Raw genomic sequence first — 14,010 nt, forward strand, 5'->3', positions numbered from 1 at the left:
TATGTCTTTTCTGCTTATGAAACTGTAGAAAAACATGCCCACAAACATACATACACCTAAAATGGGGGTTATGTGCAGTTAAGGGCAGATTTAGGTGAATAGAGAGTGAGGCTGACAGCGGTAGACATTGGGAATTTTTGTTTGATTTTGGAACTATGCAAATATATTACTTATTTACAAGATGAAATTTTAAAAATATGCTTTCACAAGAGCTTCTTATACAGATTTTCATTTTTTCTTACATTTATTGAATAAGATTATATTTTTCTACAAACTGGGCACTACTGATTCAGATTTGAGAAAGAATGGTATAGAAATGAAACATTTTCCTATGTGTTTTATAAATAGCAATATAATTGTAAAATTAATTTTATATTTATAATTTCTGCATTTATTTTCATATCTTTGTGCCATCAGCCAACCTGTATTAAAATCTTTTTGACCTATTCTTGGTTCAGTTTGATCACAAAGCTAATGAGATCGAAGAGGAATAATACTTCCTCCAGATTGTAAATTATTGACTAAACAACTGCTCATTTTAATCGCTTATGAAAGCCAGAACTCAAAGCATACTGATATACATATCATGCCCATAATCCCTTATTAATGTTTCCAGCCTTTGTAGCAAGCATGCTCTGGTGACTATGACCATTATGAAATACATCAAATTTGACCAAAAGGAAACAACACAAATTTTTCAGTGTTTTTGAAAAAGAATACTGTCATACCTGTTTTATTATAAATAACCAGGTTCTGTCATATTTTATCTTCTTGCCAGCAAATGAAGGACATTGTTTCATAAAGCTTCTAAAATGTACATGAATATTTACTTAAATCATATTTCCTTGAGAAAATAAAGTTCATTCGCATTTATAGCAGACAGTTGTGAGGAGTAAGATAATTGTCATAAGACCAGGGTAGCCAGTACCGGTTGCTTGTGGAACAAAACTCCTCAAATTTTTAAAACTTTTTTTAAAAAATAAACTTACAATCATAAGTGTTCATTTACTTTAAAAATCCTAAAGATGAAGAAAATTATTGTCTATATATTTAAGTCCTTGTATAAATTACAAAACTCAAGTTTATGTTACAGAGTCCCTTCCCCATAGGAAGCATAAAGCACTTTTGTGGTACCTTTCACCAGTAAATATTTGTATCACATTGAATTTGACAAACAAAAGAAAAGTCGATATTGCATCTTAAAGCCCAAAGAGAACATTCTTCTAAGCTGTCTCTCATGTTGAATGAGCTTCAAAAGTCATTTGATTGCCACGATTTAACTCAATCTCAAATAAAGATATATAAAAGTAATATGCCTATTGACTTCAGTAGAAATCTGAAATATCAGTGAACTGCAGACTCTTCTTGTTTGAGGTCAACAAACACTCTTTGGAAGACAACCAAGAGTAGTTTAAGACCTGGACAACAAAATAAAATTATAACAATAATAATTATAATAATAAAAATAACAATAATAAAATTAAACAACAACAACCAACAATGAGGTAAACTCCCCTTTAAAAAGGCAATATGTGTTGCCTGGATTGTCAGGAGAGAGTTCGATTGTACCTGACACCCAAATGTTTTTCCAACCATAGTTCAGCCAGTTGCACGGTTGAGGCAAAAGTACTTGCCTTGGATCCTAAGCACATCTTATACTGCTTAGGGTCCAAGTTAGGGTCACAATGAACTGGATGGAAAATGTGGACCACTCCTACTTCTTGACTTCTGAAGGGCCTCAAGCCAGATAAAATGACTTTATTGTAGAGATCTACATCTTCCAGTCCCCAGCCTTGTATTGAGGTATCAAATCCACCTGCACCCAGAAGATCACTTTTATAAATACAGGTAATTCCATATCCATAATCTCTCCAGAATCCAGTCTTCTTTGAGAAGACAAAGTCGTCATCGGTTGGAGGGTTTCCCCCATTGGTCACCTTTGGGTCATACTGGCTAAAGATGATGGGGTAGTACACCTGTTGTCCCTGAATTGTATTGTCTCTACATCGTTGGAGAAAATCTCCTCTGAAGATCAAGTCAACATCACAAAATAGCAGCAAAGTATCATTGTCAAACTGGGAAGATCCCATTTCAAGACCAAGACCTCTGGAAAACTCCCCCTTCATGGGGATCAGGGTGATTTCTGCTTTGGGGTACTTGTTCTGATATTCTTGTATAAGCTCAATATGCTTGTTGGAATCTTGGCCAGAATCCTTACTGAAAAGGATGATGATCAGTTTTACATTCTGCTTTGGGATAAGACAAGTGTTTTCAAAGTTCTCCATGAATCTCAAGAAAGTCTCATACCTTCCAATGAGAGGAACAAGAATGTGTATTTTCTTTTCACTGTGCCCTCCCACTTCTTTGGCACCTTGAAAAGAAGACAGTATCTTTAAAGAATTAGATATAAAGGAGAATGACTGAGTGTCACTGTTAATACTCTCTACAAGGCTGTTGACATCTAGCTCTTCAGTTTCTCTGAAGAAAGGCTTGCTGAACAACTGCTGAAGATAGGCATGGCGTCTTACTGGCACAGTCAGTTTCCTCCCCTTGTGTCTTTTGTATAAGAGAAGTAAATCCAAAATGTACTCCACCCCGTGCATGGGATCAACCCTGCGGTAGCCATACTGAATTTCTTTGAAGTCAATGAGCCGTCCTCTAGTCTTGGCATTCTCATTGATCATCTCCATCACCTGTAGGATGGTATCATCCAGCGCTGTTCTCAGGATGCTATTGATGCTCTGTCGAGGAGGCTGGTTCTCAGATGCTGAGTAAAGGAGTTTCCCTGTCAGGAACTCCCATTCTATCACTTCATCTCTCTCCCGAGGCTGGAAGTGGTTGAAAGAAGGCATTACTCCCAGCTGCTGGTCCTCTTTGCTCACTTCGCTATTACTAAGCTTGCTCATCAGCGCACTCTCCCGGTGGAGCTGGATGGTGCGGTAGCGCAGTTCAGAAATTTTGCGGCTGAGCATGTAATTATGAAGCCTGTACTGGTAGGCGGGCCTTTTGTTTGGATGAAGTGTTATGGCTGCATGGATTTTGCTGTTGTGAAGGTCTTGGATATAACCCTTGCGATTGTGTTCATAATTTTCATGGAACAGTTGTTGCATCTGAAAAGTAGAAGGAAATCAAGATGTTAAAATAAATTTTAAAAGAAACTAAACAATAAAACAGTTAAACTAAAATACTTAATAAGAACTACTTATACCATATTTCATAACAAAAATGACATAACTTATGAAAAATGGGAAAAAATCTTTAATGGGCTCTTCACAAAGGAGAATATGTAAATGCCTGATAAACATACAAAACATTTCTCTCGCTCATTCATCACCAGTTTAACGCAATTTAAAGTCACAATGTGATATTTAACCTACAAAAATGGCTAATGATACATAATGCACTGTCAAAGTATTAATAGCAGATTTGGAACTCTCATACACAGCTGGTGAGAATGTAACTTGGTTCAACCACTATGGAAAACTGTATTGACTAAAATGATCAGATGCATTCCCTGTTACTCAGTAATTCTACTCTTAGAAATATGCCCAATACAATTACATCATACATTTACCTAGATATATATATATATATATATATATATATATATATATATATATTCAAAGCAGTATTATTCATAATACACCCAAACTGAAAGCAACGTGATGTACATCAAGAATTGATAAATAAATCTAATAGAAAATAATACATCAATTAAATGAAATACTACTACTCAACAACACAGACAAACTCACAAACAAGTAAAAGAAGCCATGTACAAATGAATACATTTTATATGATTCTATTCATATGAAATCAAGAAACAGGTACAGCTAACCGATGCAGTTAGCTGTAAGAATACTGATCAAAAATCCAGAAAGGGGGCAGGAAGCTCTGCAGTGTTAACAGTATTGTATTTGCTGATTTAAGTCATGGTGACACATATGCATTTAATTTGTGAACATTCACTCAACTATTACTTAAGATGTATTTGCTATCCCGCAATTAATAAATAACTTTCTTTTAAAAATATGCATATACATGTATGTAAAACCAGGTAGGTTTTTTGATATGTATGTACATAAATGTGTGTGGATATGTGAGAAGAGAGAGAGAGAATATGAATATCAGAATTTTCCTAGCAAAGGTGACCTAAAAAATGTAAGACCAATACCATGGCAGATTCTTTATCTCCAGTATTTCTCCTGGTTCTTATTCTATACTCTTAGATTTTCAAATCAACATCATCTGACCTTGAAGAATGTAACAGCAGATATTCTGATATGGATTTTAATGGCAACCCACTCCAGTGTTCTTGCCTAGAGAATCCCAAGGACTGGGGAGCCTGGTGGGCTTCCATCTACGGGGTTGCACAGAGTCGGACACGACTGAAGCAACTTAGCAGCAGCAGCAGCAGCAGCAAGAGAGTTTAGTTACATCCAATATTTTTTCCTAAAAACATACCAATTTTTATTTAAAACTTTGATGTTCAATCAAATTAAATCCATATAAATGGCCTATTATATCTCTAGTTTTGTATTATTATCCTTCACCTGAAATTGCCTCAACATATTACTTTAGGTAGGTTTCCATGGGGTTTTTTGGTATGCAACAAGGTAAAAAATTCTAATGGCATATAGAATACTAATGTTACCACCTCTACAAAGTATTGGCTCTCTGAAACTCTTCTTTCTTAAGGCCTGCTTTACATTACTAACAAAACAGGAACATGCTAAATTAAATAGGAGACATTGCTCAGAGGTGAACTGTTAAATTGCAGACTTATCTAGCTCCTTTAGTGATACTGAAGTGATTAATGATTAATACTGCACAACTTGATAAAGGTGACATTTGTTATAGAACAAAAATTATCAGTATTAAAATGGTTAAGTAACTTGCATCACTCATATCATTACAACACAAGTTCCCTATATAGTGCTTGTTTTTCTAGTGTATTCCTTTGCAGAAATATTACAAGCAAAGTCAGTGAGGGGGGCAATATTTAAAAAGAGCACACTCATACATACTCTAGGTAGTTAAGATCATCTTGAATTCATGTTATATTTTCCGTTGAGAAACATAGAGTATATCCAAATTTTCTGCTTATATGTAGGGAGGATCAAGCTCTGTAGCATAGACAGGAGAATGTTTAAGAGCCTGGCTGTGAAATTAGCCAGATCTAGACTTGAGTACTGGCTCCACCATTTCTAAGCCATTTCCTAGCCAGTCTATCTAAATCTCAGTCTCCTAATCTATAACAGAGAAAATGCCAACCACCTCAATGTATATTAAAATGTTGCTCAATAAGAAAAATATATATATACATTGCTTAGTACTATATCTGGTATCAATCAAGACAATCAAGACAAGGATTTGCCAGCCTCCTCCGGAGAGTCCTCTTTTTAACTAGGAGTTTTCAGAGAATGAGAGGAGCTGTCTTTAGGCTTGCCTCATCTTTGTTCATTTCTGGAAATGCTTGGGAACAGTTATAATTTGGCCATATACACTCAGTGCTTCAATGTATCAAGCATATCACTGAGGAACCTTCTGCTAATAAAAATCCTCAACATTTTACTACAAGAGAGATAAAGTATTGTGGGGATTTTTGGGAAACCAAGGTTCAAGAAGGTTAAGTGATTTAACCAAGGGTCTACTGAGAGCAATGGGATTATGACCAAAACTAGAAGAAGCAGTCACTTTTGCTACTTATCACACAAAATTTTGAATACAGCAAAATTGTTTTAAGAAAAAGCATAAAATATACATTAAAATTATATTAGCTTGTTTGAAATAATTCAGAATTTCCTTTCCCTTATAGAATTTTCAGTTGATTTCATGGTATCTCCACAGCCTCATACTGAAAGTAAAAATCATTTCACACTAACAAAATCACAGAAGCAACTGACATCAATGGGTCCTGACTGATTTCAGTGTTTCTGCAAGTTTCTGTGTTTCAAAGTCTCTGCAAGAGAAAAAGACTAGATGAACAATTGCCTCACTCCACCAAGAAAAGAATTCATGAAACCTAGGAAAGTATTAAGGGACAGTTCTAGAAGTCACAAGAAGAATTTTCCTCTCTCTTGGAAAACAACAAATTAGAAATATAAGATCTAGGGATGTCATGGTAGAGATGAAATGTCAGTTCACAGAACTAAGAAACAAAGATAAACTGTCTTTATTATATACCTTTGTTATATATATAATATCTTTGTATATTATACAAAATAAACTCAGATGTGAAAATTAAATCATAAGAAAAATAAAGAATAAACACTGTGGAAGGCTCAGTAAAGGGGAAAAAGAAATTAAGAAAGCTAAAAAATAAAATATAAATAAAGTTATGATGGTTTAAGAGAAATAATTCAGGACTTAGAAAAGTACTTTGTTTAGAGTAACTGCTATTAATAAGAGTTATAATAAGAGTAAGCTATTATTATTACTATAGTTGTTACTTCTTTTTTTTTAACTACTATTATCATCAGTGTAAGTATTGAATAAATGAGTAAAGGAGAATGGCCTCATTTTCCTTAGAAAAGAACTCAAATATGCTCAGTACAGCCATTATTTAATTTCAGATCATCATCTTAAAACTAAAAGACTGAATTGTCTTTAAGAGGTCTTTGTTGAAATGAAGTGGAAATAAAAGGCCATGCCATTATCAGAAAGCTTTGTGTTCTTTCTTAAGAAAATAATTTAATTATTTTTTCTCTATGAAAGAGAAAATGTCTATTTATATAAAGAACCTATTTCAATTTATTATAAGTTCTATTGTCCCCATTAGGCTACTTCATTTTTCATGAAAAGGATTCTCTAATTTAGAAAATTCTCTTTAAATCTCTTCCTACATATCAGACTAAGGAAAACTTGGGAAAAGAAGGTATTCTTGTCCAAGGAAGTACAGACTCAGAATAATTCATGAAGGTGAACAAGGAAATAATAAATCATTAAAGATGTGTAAAATATAATGGTGACTAGGTACCTAAGGGCTGGGCAATTTGCCTTGCAAATATTTTAATTCATTTTACTATGATTTAGTTATGCAGTTGCATATATCTAAAGGGAGAGTCTTAGTGCCCTTGATGCAAATGCCTAGTGATTTTTCTTTTATTTTATAAGACTAGTAGATATAAAGGTTTAGAGCAAAAGAGTGAATTTTTTTTAATTTTTATTTTTACTTTATTTTACTTTACAGTACTGTATTGGTTTTGCCAGACATTGACATGAATCCACCACGGGTGTACATGCGTTCCCAAACATGAACCCCCTCCCACCTCCCTCCCCATAACGTCTCTCTGGGTCAATCCCTGTGCACCAGCCCCAAGCATCCTGTATCCTGCATCGGACATAGACTGGCGATTCGTTTCTTACGGATGGCTAACAAACACATGAAAAGATGCTCAACATCACTCATTATCAGAGAAATGCAAATCAAAACCACAATGAGGTACCACTTCACACCAGTCAAAATAGTGAATTTTTGAATTAACACTATTACTTTTCCTCAATTATTATCTTCACATATTAACAGTAAAGTTCTTAAACTATGTCTTGCCTTTCTGGTAATAATGACACAATGAAAACAGTACCTAATTCTAAATATTAAGGAGAAGAAATAAGTTTGGGAAAAATAAACACCCATATATCATTCTATAATTATAAATAGAATGAAGAAATGTTAAAGGTATACAGTTTGAAAAAGTTTTGGAATTTGACAGCAAAGAACTAAATATGATAAGATATACCCGTCTTCATGCTTGTCACATAAAATTGAGAGCATTACATATTTTGCCACTAAAGATTTATAAAATAATAGTACCTTGGCAATAGCCACATCTAATCCACAAATTCTAGTTAAAAAAATTCAATGTACACAAGTAATAAAATTGAGTGAAACTGTATGCGTAAACATAAGTAAAACTTGGGAAATCTAAATAAGATCAGTGGAATATATTAATGCCAATATCCTGGCTGGGATATGTCACTATAGTTTTGCAAGATTTTGCCACTGGGAGAAACTGCTTTAACAAATCCATGGGATTTCCTTGCATTATTTTTTAGCTGCTATCAATAATTATCTGAAAATAAAAGATTTAATAAATATATGTGCAAAAATTAAAAATCATATCTTTTAAAAAAGTCATCCCAAAGTCTACTTAGAAGAAGGTGTTAAAACTTGTAGTTCAAAGGTTGTGGATCCAAAACTGTGACTTTGCCTTTGTTTACTTGGTAAACCCAGTGTTTTGAATACACTTGAAAAATGTTATGTGAGCAGTGCATTTTCCAGTAATTTTCAGTCCCATAAAGTTTCTTTATGTTTGTTTTATGAATTTAAAGTTGCCTGAGGGCATTTGTGTTCTTGACTATCTTTTTAAAGTAACAAAAAAAAAAATCATAAAATGTCTTCTCCTTTTGAAATTTTGTCACATGCCACAACACAGATGAACCCTGAAGACATTACACTAAGTGAAATCAGCTAGTTACAAAAAGACAAATACTATGCTTCTACTTTCATGAGATCTATAAAGTAGTCACACTCATAGAGACAGAAACTAGAATGGTAGTTTCCAGAGGCTGGGGGAGGGGGAAATGAATTGTTCTGTGGGTACTGAGTTTCAGTTTTGAAAGATGAAAAAGTTCTGTTGTTGCACAACAATGTGAATATAGCTGACATCACTAAACTGTACCCTTGAAAATGATAAAGATGGTAAAAAATCTTTTCCTTTTATTCCACATGAGCCTCACCTTTCCTAAACAGGAAATCTGGTCAATTACAAATCACAATCTGGCCAATTAGCATGTAGTAAGAGAAAAGTGTGAGCGGCTCAGTCATGTCTGACTCTTTGAGACACCATGGGGATTGTAGCCTGCCAGGCTCCTCTGTCCTTGGAGTTCTCCAGGCAAGAATACTGGAGCGCACTGGCATTCATTCCCTTCTCCAGGGGATCTTCCTGACCCAGGGATGAAACCTGGGTCTCCTGCATTTCAGGCAGACTCTTTACTTTGCAGGCAGATTAGTTTCATTCCTGGGTATGAGCAAAAAAAAATCTTTCCCTTTGGCTACAGGCTCAGACCTTGCACCCAGACAAGGGCAGAGAAGCAATACAAGAAAGACAGCACTCTAGAGAGCGCTGAACACATGCTGAGCTGTACCTAAGATTACCCCCAGACTTCCTAGTGTCCTAGGACAGTAGTTTCATCTCTCATTCAGGTAGTTTAGCTGTGGTTCTGTCACTTGCAACCAAAGGAATCCTGTCAACAACAATCTGGTAAGTGGATGTGTTTTAATTTTAGCTCTGTATTGATGCTCTGTATGATTTGCCTCTGTTTAATTAGCTAGTTTAATTTTGGTTGAAATCCTAAACAATCTCATATGGGCAATCTGTACCATTAAGACTGGTACTATTTTTTCTGTTACATTTAATTTTGTTAGCTATTTTAGTTTAAGAAAAAACAACCTGTCAGACAACACAGAAAATAGCTTCCAGATACTCCTAGTTGTGATGAAGTTTTCTCAGCAGTATATATTTGCAACAGTTTAAAAATACTTTCAGACAACATAGAACATCATCAAGTGACAGATTTCCCAGCAGGGTATATTCTGGACACAGGCCATTATAGGCAAACTTCAAAGGGATTTAAAATAAAAAAAAACAATCACCAAGTTCATAAGATTTCAGTTTATAATATTATGGCACATAATCAATTGTTAGTTTAAATAAATCCATATACCTTAATTAAAATTAACCTGTTAGAAATAAAGTAATACTATGATTAAATATGGGCTTCCCTGGTGGCTCAGAGGGTAAGCGTCTGCCTACAATGTGGGAGACCTGGGTTTGATCCCTGGGTCGGGAAGATCCCCTGGAGAAGGAAATAAAACTAATGATAACTGAACTTGATTGCATATCAGTTTGCTAGATTTAGCCTGACATACACACTTTCAGGCAGTGATCATACAAATGCTTCCTGATATTACAGTTAAGATAATAGCAGATGATTGTTGAAATCTATACACTTTACTTCCCCTGTAGATATTTTTAAATCTGGTAAATAGTCAAGTAAATTGTTTGCATTCAATATTACCTTAAAGCTTTTATTCTATTCACAATTTATTACAGTGACGAGCAAAGAAGAATTTTGAAGAAATTTTCAAGCTACCTCTTTGCAAACCTACACACATTCTTTCTTGATCTCATACCAATATAACTTAACTATGCCCTTCACTGGTGATTTAATTACCACACAATAACTTATATGAGACAATGGGAAAGAAGGAGGTTATCACTTCCAAACTAGACTTCAAGACCTCTGAAAAACAAATGGAAAGATAGTCGTTGCATGCAATTTTGAAAGACATGAACACAATTAATGAATCTTATCCTCTGAAGGAAACATATTAACTATATGCTGGAACTGATCATGCATAAAATTATACCTTGCTTTCCAAATAAAAAAAAGAAAGTAGTCTATTTTCTAGCTCATGAATTTTATTCCAGTTATGAAAGCTGTGAAAGCCCAAGTTGTTTCCTCTTTAACTATAAAGATGCTAAAGCTACAGTTAAAGACTTTTGTTGTTGCTGTTGATTTGTTATTTCCATTTTCCTGCAATTCAAGCTACCAATCATTTACCCTCATGAAAGACTGAATATGAAAGTGGTAGTTGCTCAGTCGTATCTGACTGTGACACCATGGACTGTAGCCCTCCAGGTAGGAGTGATTGCCTCTGTCCATGGGATTTTCCAGGCAAGACTACTGGAGTGGGTTGCCATTTCCTTCTCTGGCGGATCTTCCCAACCCAGGGATCAAACCCAGGTCTCCTGCATTGGACACAGATTTTTTTACCATCTGAACCACGAGGGAAGCCCAAAAGACTGATCATCAGCTTATTAATTTGAATGAACATCATATTATCCAATAAGGTAAAAGGTACAAGAATGGAGCAGACATGATATTTTACTTAGAGAATGACATGTGCTTTTATAATTATGAACTTAGGCTACAAGACCATTTTTAGTGATCATTATTAATGTTCCTCAAATAAAGAAAGTGAAAGTGAAGTCACTCAGTCATGCCTGACTCTCTGCGACCCCATGGACTGTAGCCTACCATGCTCCTCTGTCCATGGGATTTTCCAGGCAAGAGTCCTGGCCTGGGTTGCTATTTCCTTCTCCAGAGGATCTTCCCAACCCAGGGATCGAACCTGGGTCCCCCGCATTGTAGGAAGATGCTTTACCATCTGAGCACCAGGGAAGTAACTTCAGGGTAATTTGGAGCACTATTTGTAAGAAGCTATAAGTTGATGAAAGTGAAAGTGAAAGTGAAGTCGCTCAGTCGTGTCCGACTCTTTGCGACCCGTGGACTGTAGCCCACCAGGCTCCTCTGTCCATGGGATTCTCCAGGCAAGAATACTGGAGTGGGTTGCCATTTCCTTCTCCAGGATCTTTCAACATATAAAAGGAAGGCATCATGCAATTTAACATTAATGGTTTATGTTAGTAGGTCTATGTTTAATGTCAGTGGGTCTATGTTTAAATATACTCTGAAATGAAAATACGATATTATTTCTCAAGATTAAAGAATGAATATTTAATATTCATTATGTAGAAAGTTGACTTAGGCTGTCCGTACATGATAGAGTACAGTCTTATTGGATAAATTGGGTAGAAGAATATAGGACAATGTTATGTGCAGAGCAGATGTTCGGGAAACCTAGTGGAATCCAATTAATAAAACTTTTGAAAACACGAGAAAGATAACAGATTTATGAAAGTATGACAATTTCAGTAACTTTCCCTGACCAAACCATTCCTGATGTAATCCCTCCCGTCATTTTGTCTGCCTCTCATAATTGTAGAATGAGTGACACATTCATTCATTTAAAAATATTCATTGTGTTTCTACAACATGTCAGTTGCTATGGTAGAGCAACAAAGAAGCCTAGTCCCGGCCCTCATGGAGCTGACTGCCTACTGGGGGAGACAAGCACTAAATATATAAACTCATAAACAGCTGTCTAATTTTGACAAGTTATTAATTATGCCATTTGGTACCTGTTATTTTACTTGACTTTATATGCTTTTCTAGATAACCTGCTCCCAGGGGTCTCCTGGGTAGAGTACTTAATAAAATATTTATAATTAATTTTTAATAAATTCACATATTCACTCCCAAACTAGTTGGTAACCAAAACAGGAATCAAAACATTTACTCTAAGAACTCTGATTCTCTAAAGGAAAATTTTCAGCATTCTGCATTATTTCTCAGGCTTTTGAATGTTTTGTTAAGTTTAAAAATGCAATGTAACAGAAGTCTTCACACATCTTTGCTGTACAAGATTTGGGATGACAGAGGAAGAGATGGCTGGATGGCATCACTGGTTGGATGGCATCACTGACTAGATGGATGTGAGTTTGAGTGAACTCCGGGAGATGGTGATGGACAGGGAGGCCTGGCGTGCTGCGATTCATGGGGTCACAAAGAGTTGGACACGATTGAGTGACTGAACTGAACTGAACTGAACTTAAAGCTTTTATATCTCACTTTGCCGACTAAGGTCCGTCTAGTCAAGGCTATGGTTTTTCCAGTAGTCATGTATGGATGTGAGAGTTGGACTGTGAAGAAAGCTGAGCACTGAAGAATTGATGCTTTTGAACTGTGGTGTTGGAGAAGACTCTCGAGAGTCCCTTGGACTGCAAGGAGATCCAACCAGTCCATTCTGAAGGAGATCAGCCCTGGGATTTCTTTGGGAGGAATGATGCTAAAGCTGAAGCTCCAGTACTTTGGCCACCTAAGTGGCGAAGAGTTGACTCATGCGAAGAGTTGACTCATTGGAAAAGACTCTGATGCTGGGAGGGATTGGGGGCAGGAGGAGAAGGGGACGACAGAGGATGAGATGGCTGGATGGCATCACTGACTCGATGGACATGAGTCTGAGTGAACTCCGGGAGTTGGTGATGGACAGGGAGGCCTGGCGTGCTGCGATTCATGGGGTTGCAAAGAGTCAGACATGACTGAGCAACCGAACTGAACTGAACTAACTACTCACTTGCACTCCAATATTTAGACCATAACTGATGGTGGTCATACATCTTTTTACTATTTTCATAATTGATGTAGTCACCCAAGCAGGGTGAAAGGTGGAAGATACCCATCATCTTTCCTGCTTTGTGCCACTGGAATGTGAAATGATCGTAAGAGTCCAAACCGAGTCTAAGTCACACTGGCCTCTGTCACATTAATAATTCCTGCACAAGTAAATGAAGTGCTGCTGAGAGACCACGGAAAATGGGAATGAAAGCAGAGCAGGAAGAAGGTCTTTGACACCTGCATGGAGACACAGCAGTCTTCCTTTCAAGAAACAGGACACAACTAAGGTTAAAGTGGGTGGCGTTAGAACTGGATTGGGGGTACATTTCAGTTACTTAAAGGAAAGAGAAATGAAACTGTCCTGCTCATTTCTCTTTCATTCTTTCAGCTTGTGCTCATGCATGTCTATTTTGAGCCAAGATCCTGTCTCTGGAGTCATGGCCCTGGCTTTGAGATCTGCTCCTCCATTCCCCATCTGACCCCAGACAAATTACAACTTCTGGGAAAAGAGGAGCTCCTGGACTGTTGTGTACATTATATAAAACGTGCTTAAAATAGTGTCTGGCATCAATGGGTATCTTTATTACTATTATTCCATAAACTCTAGACAGTGAAATTTCTGGTACTTTAAAGCAGACTCAAAGATTTTCCTGCTATATGCTAACATTTAATTTGATAGGTTACTCATGAGTAGCCTTTCATATACATAAAGTGTAAAGATTTTAAAATTGTATATACTTTGCCTATAAGAAAAGACCTGTGCTTTTAGATCAGTTTCCAGATCATCAGCTACAATCTAGTAGATCATCAGTGGGTGACCAAACTCTGGACATGTTTCTACCTGGTTTAAAGGTCCCTTACCTCTCTTCTCTTGGAACATTCACTTTAGAAAACTTGTGGTTGTAAATGCTGCCTCTGCTCCTT

General features: G+C 36.2%; 1 protein-coding gene across 1 annotated transcript in view; it reads right to left on the reverse strand.

The window, feature by feature from the left end:
• Window positions 1-767: 767 nt before the first annotated feature.
• The window catches only part of CHSY3 (chondroitin sulfate synthase 3), a 287,574-nt gene continuing 274,331 nt past the window's right edge, over window positions 768-14,010 (reverse strand). The window contains exon 3 of the mRNA XM_068980453.1: window positions 768-3,110. Within this exon, the coding sequence (XP_068836554.1) occupies window positions 1,548-3,110 (1,563 nt within the window). The 3' untranslated portion in view covers window positions 768-1,547. The remainder of the gene's footprint in view (window positions 3,111-14,010) is intronic.

Source organism: Capricornis sumatraensis, chromosome 9 (assembly GCF_032405125.1).
Source record: "Capricornis sumatraensis isolate serow.1 chromosome 9, serow.2, whole genome shotgun sequence".
NCBI lineage: Eukaryota > Metazoa > Chordata > Mammalia > Artiodactyla > Bovidae > Capricornis > Capricornis sumatraensis.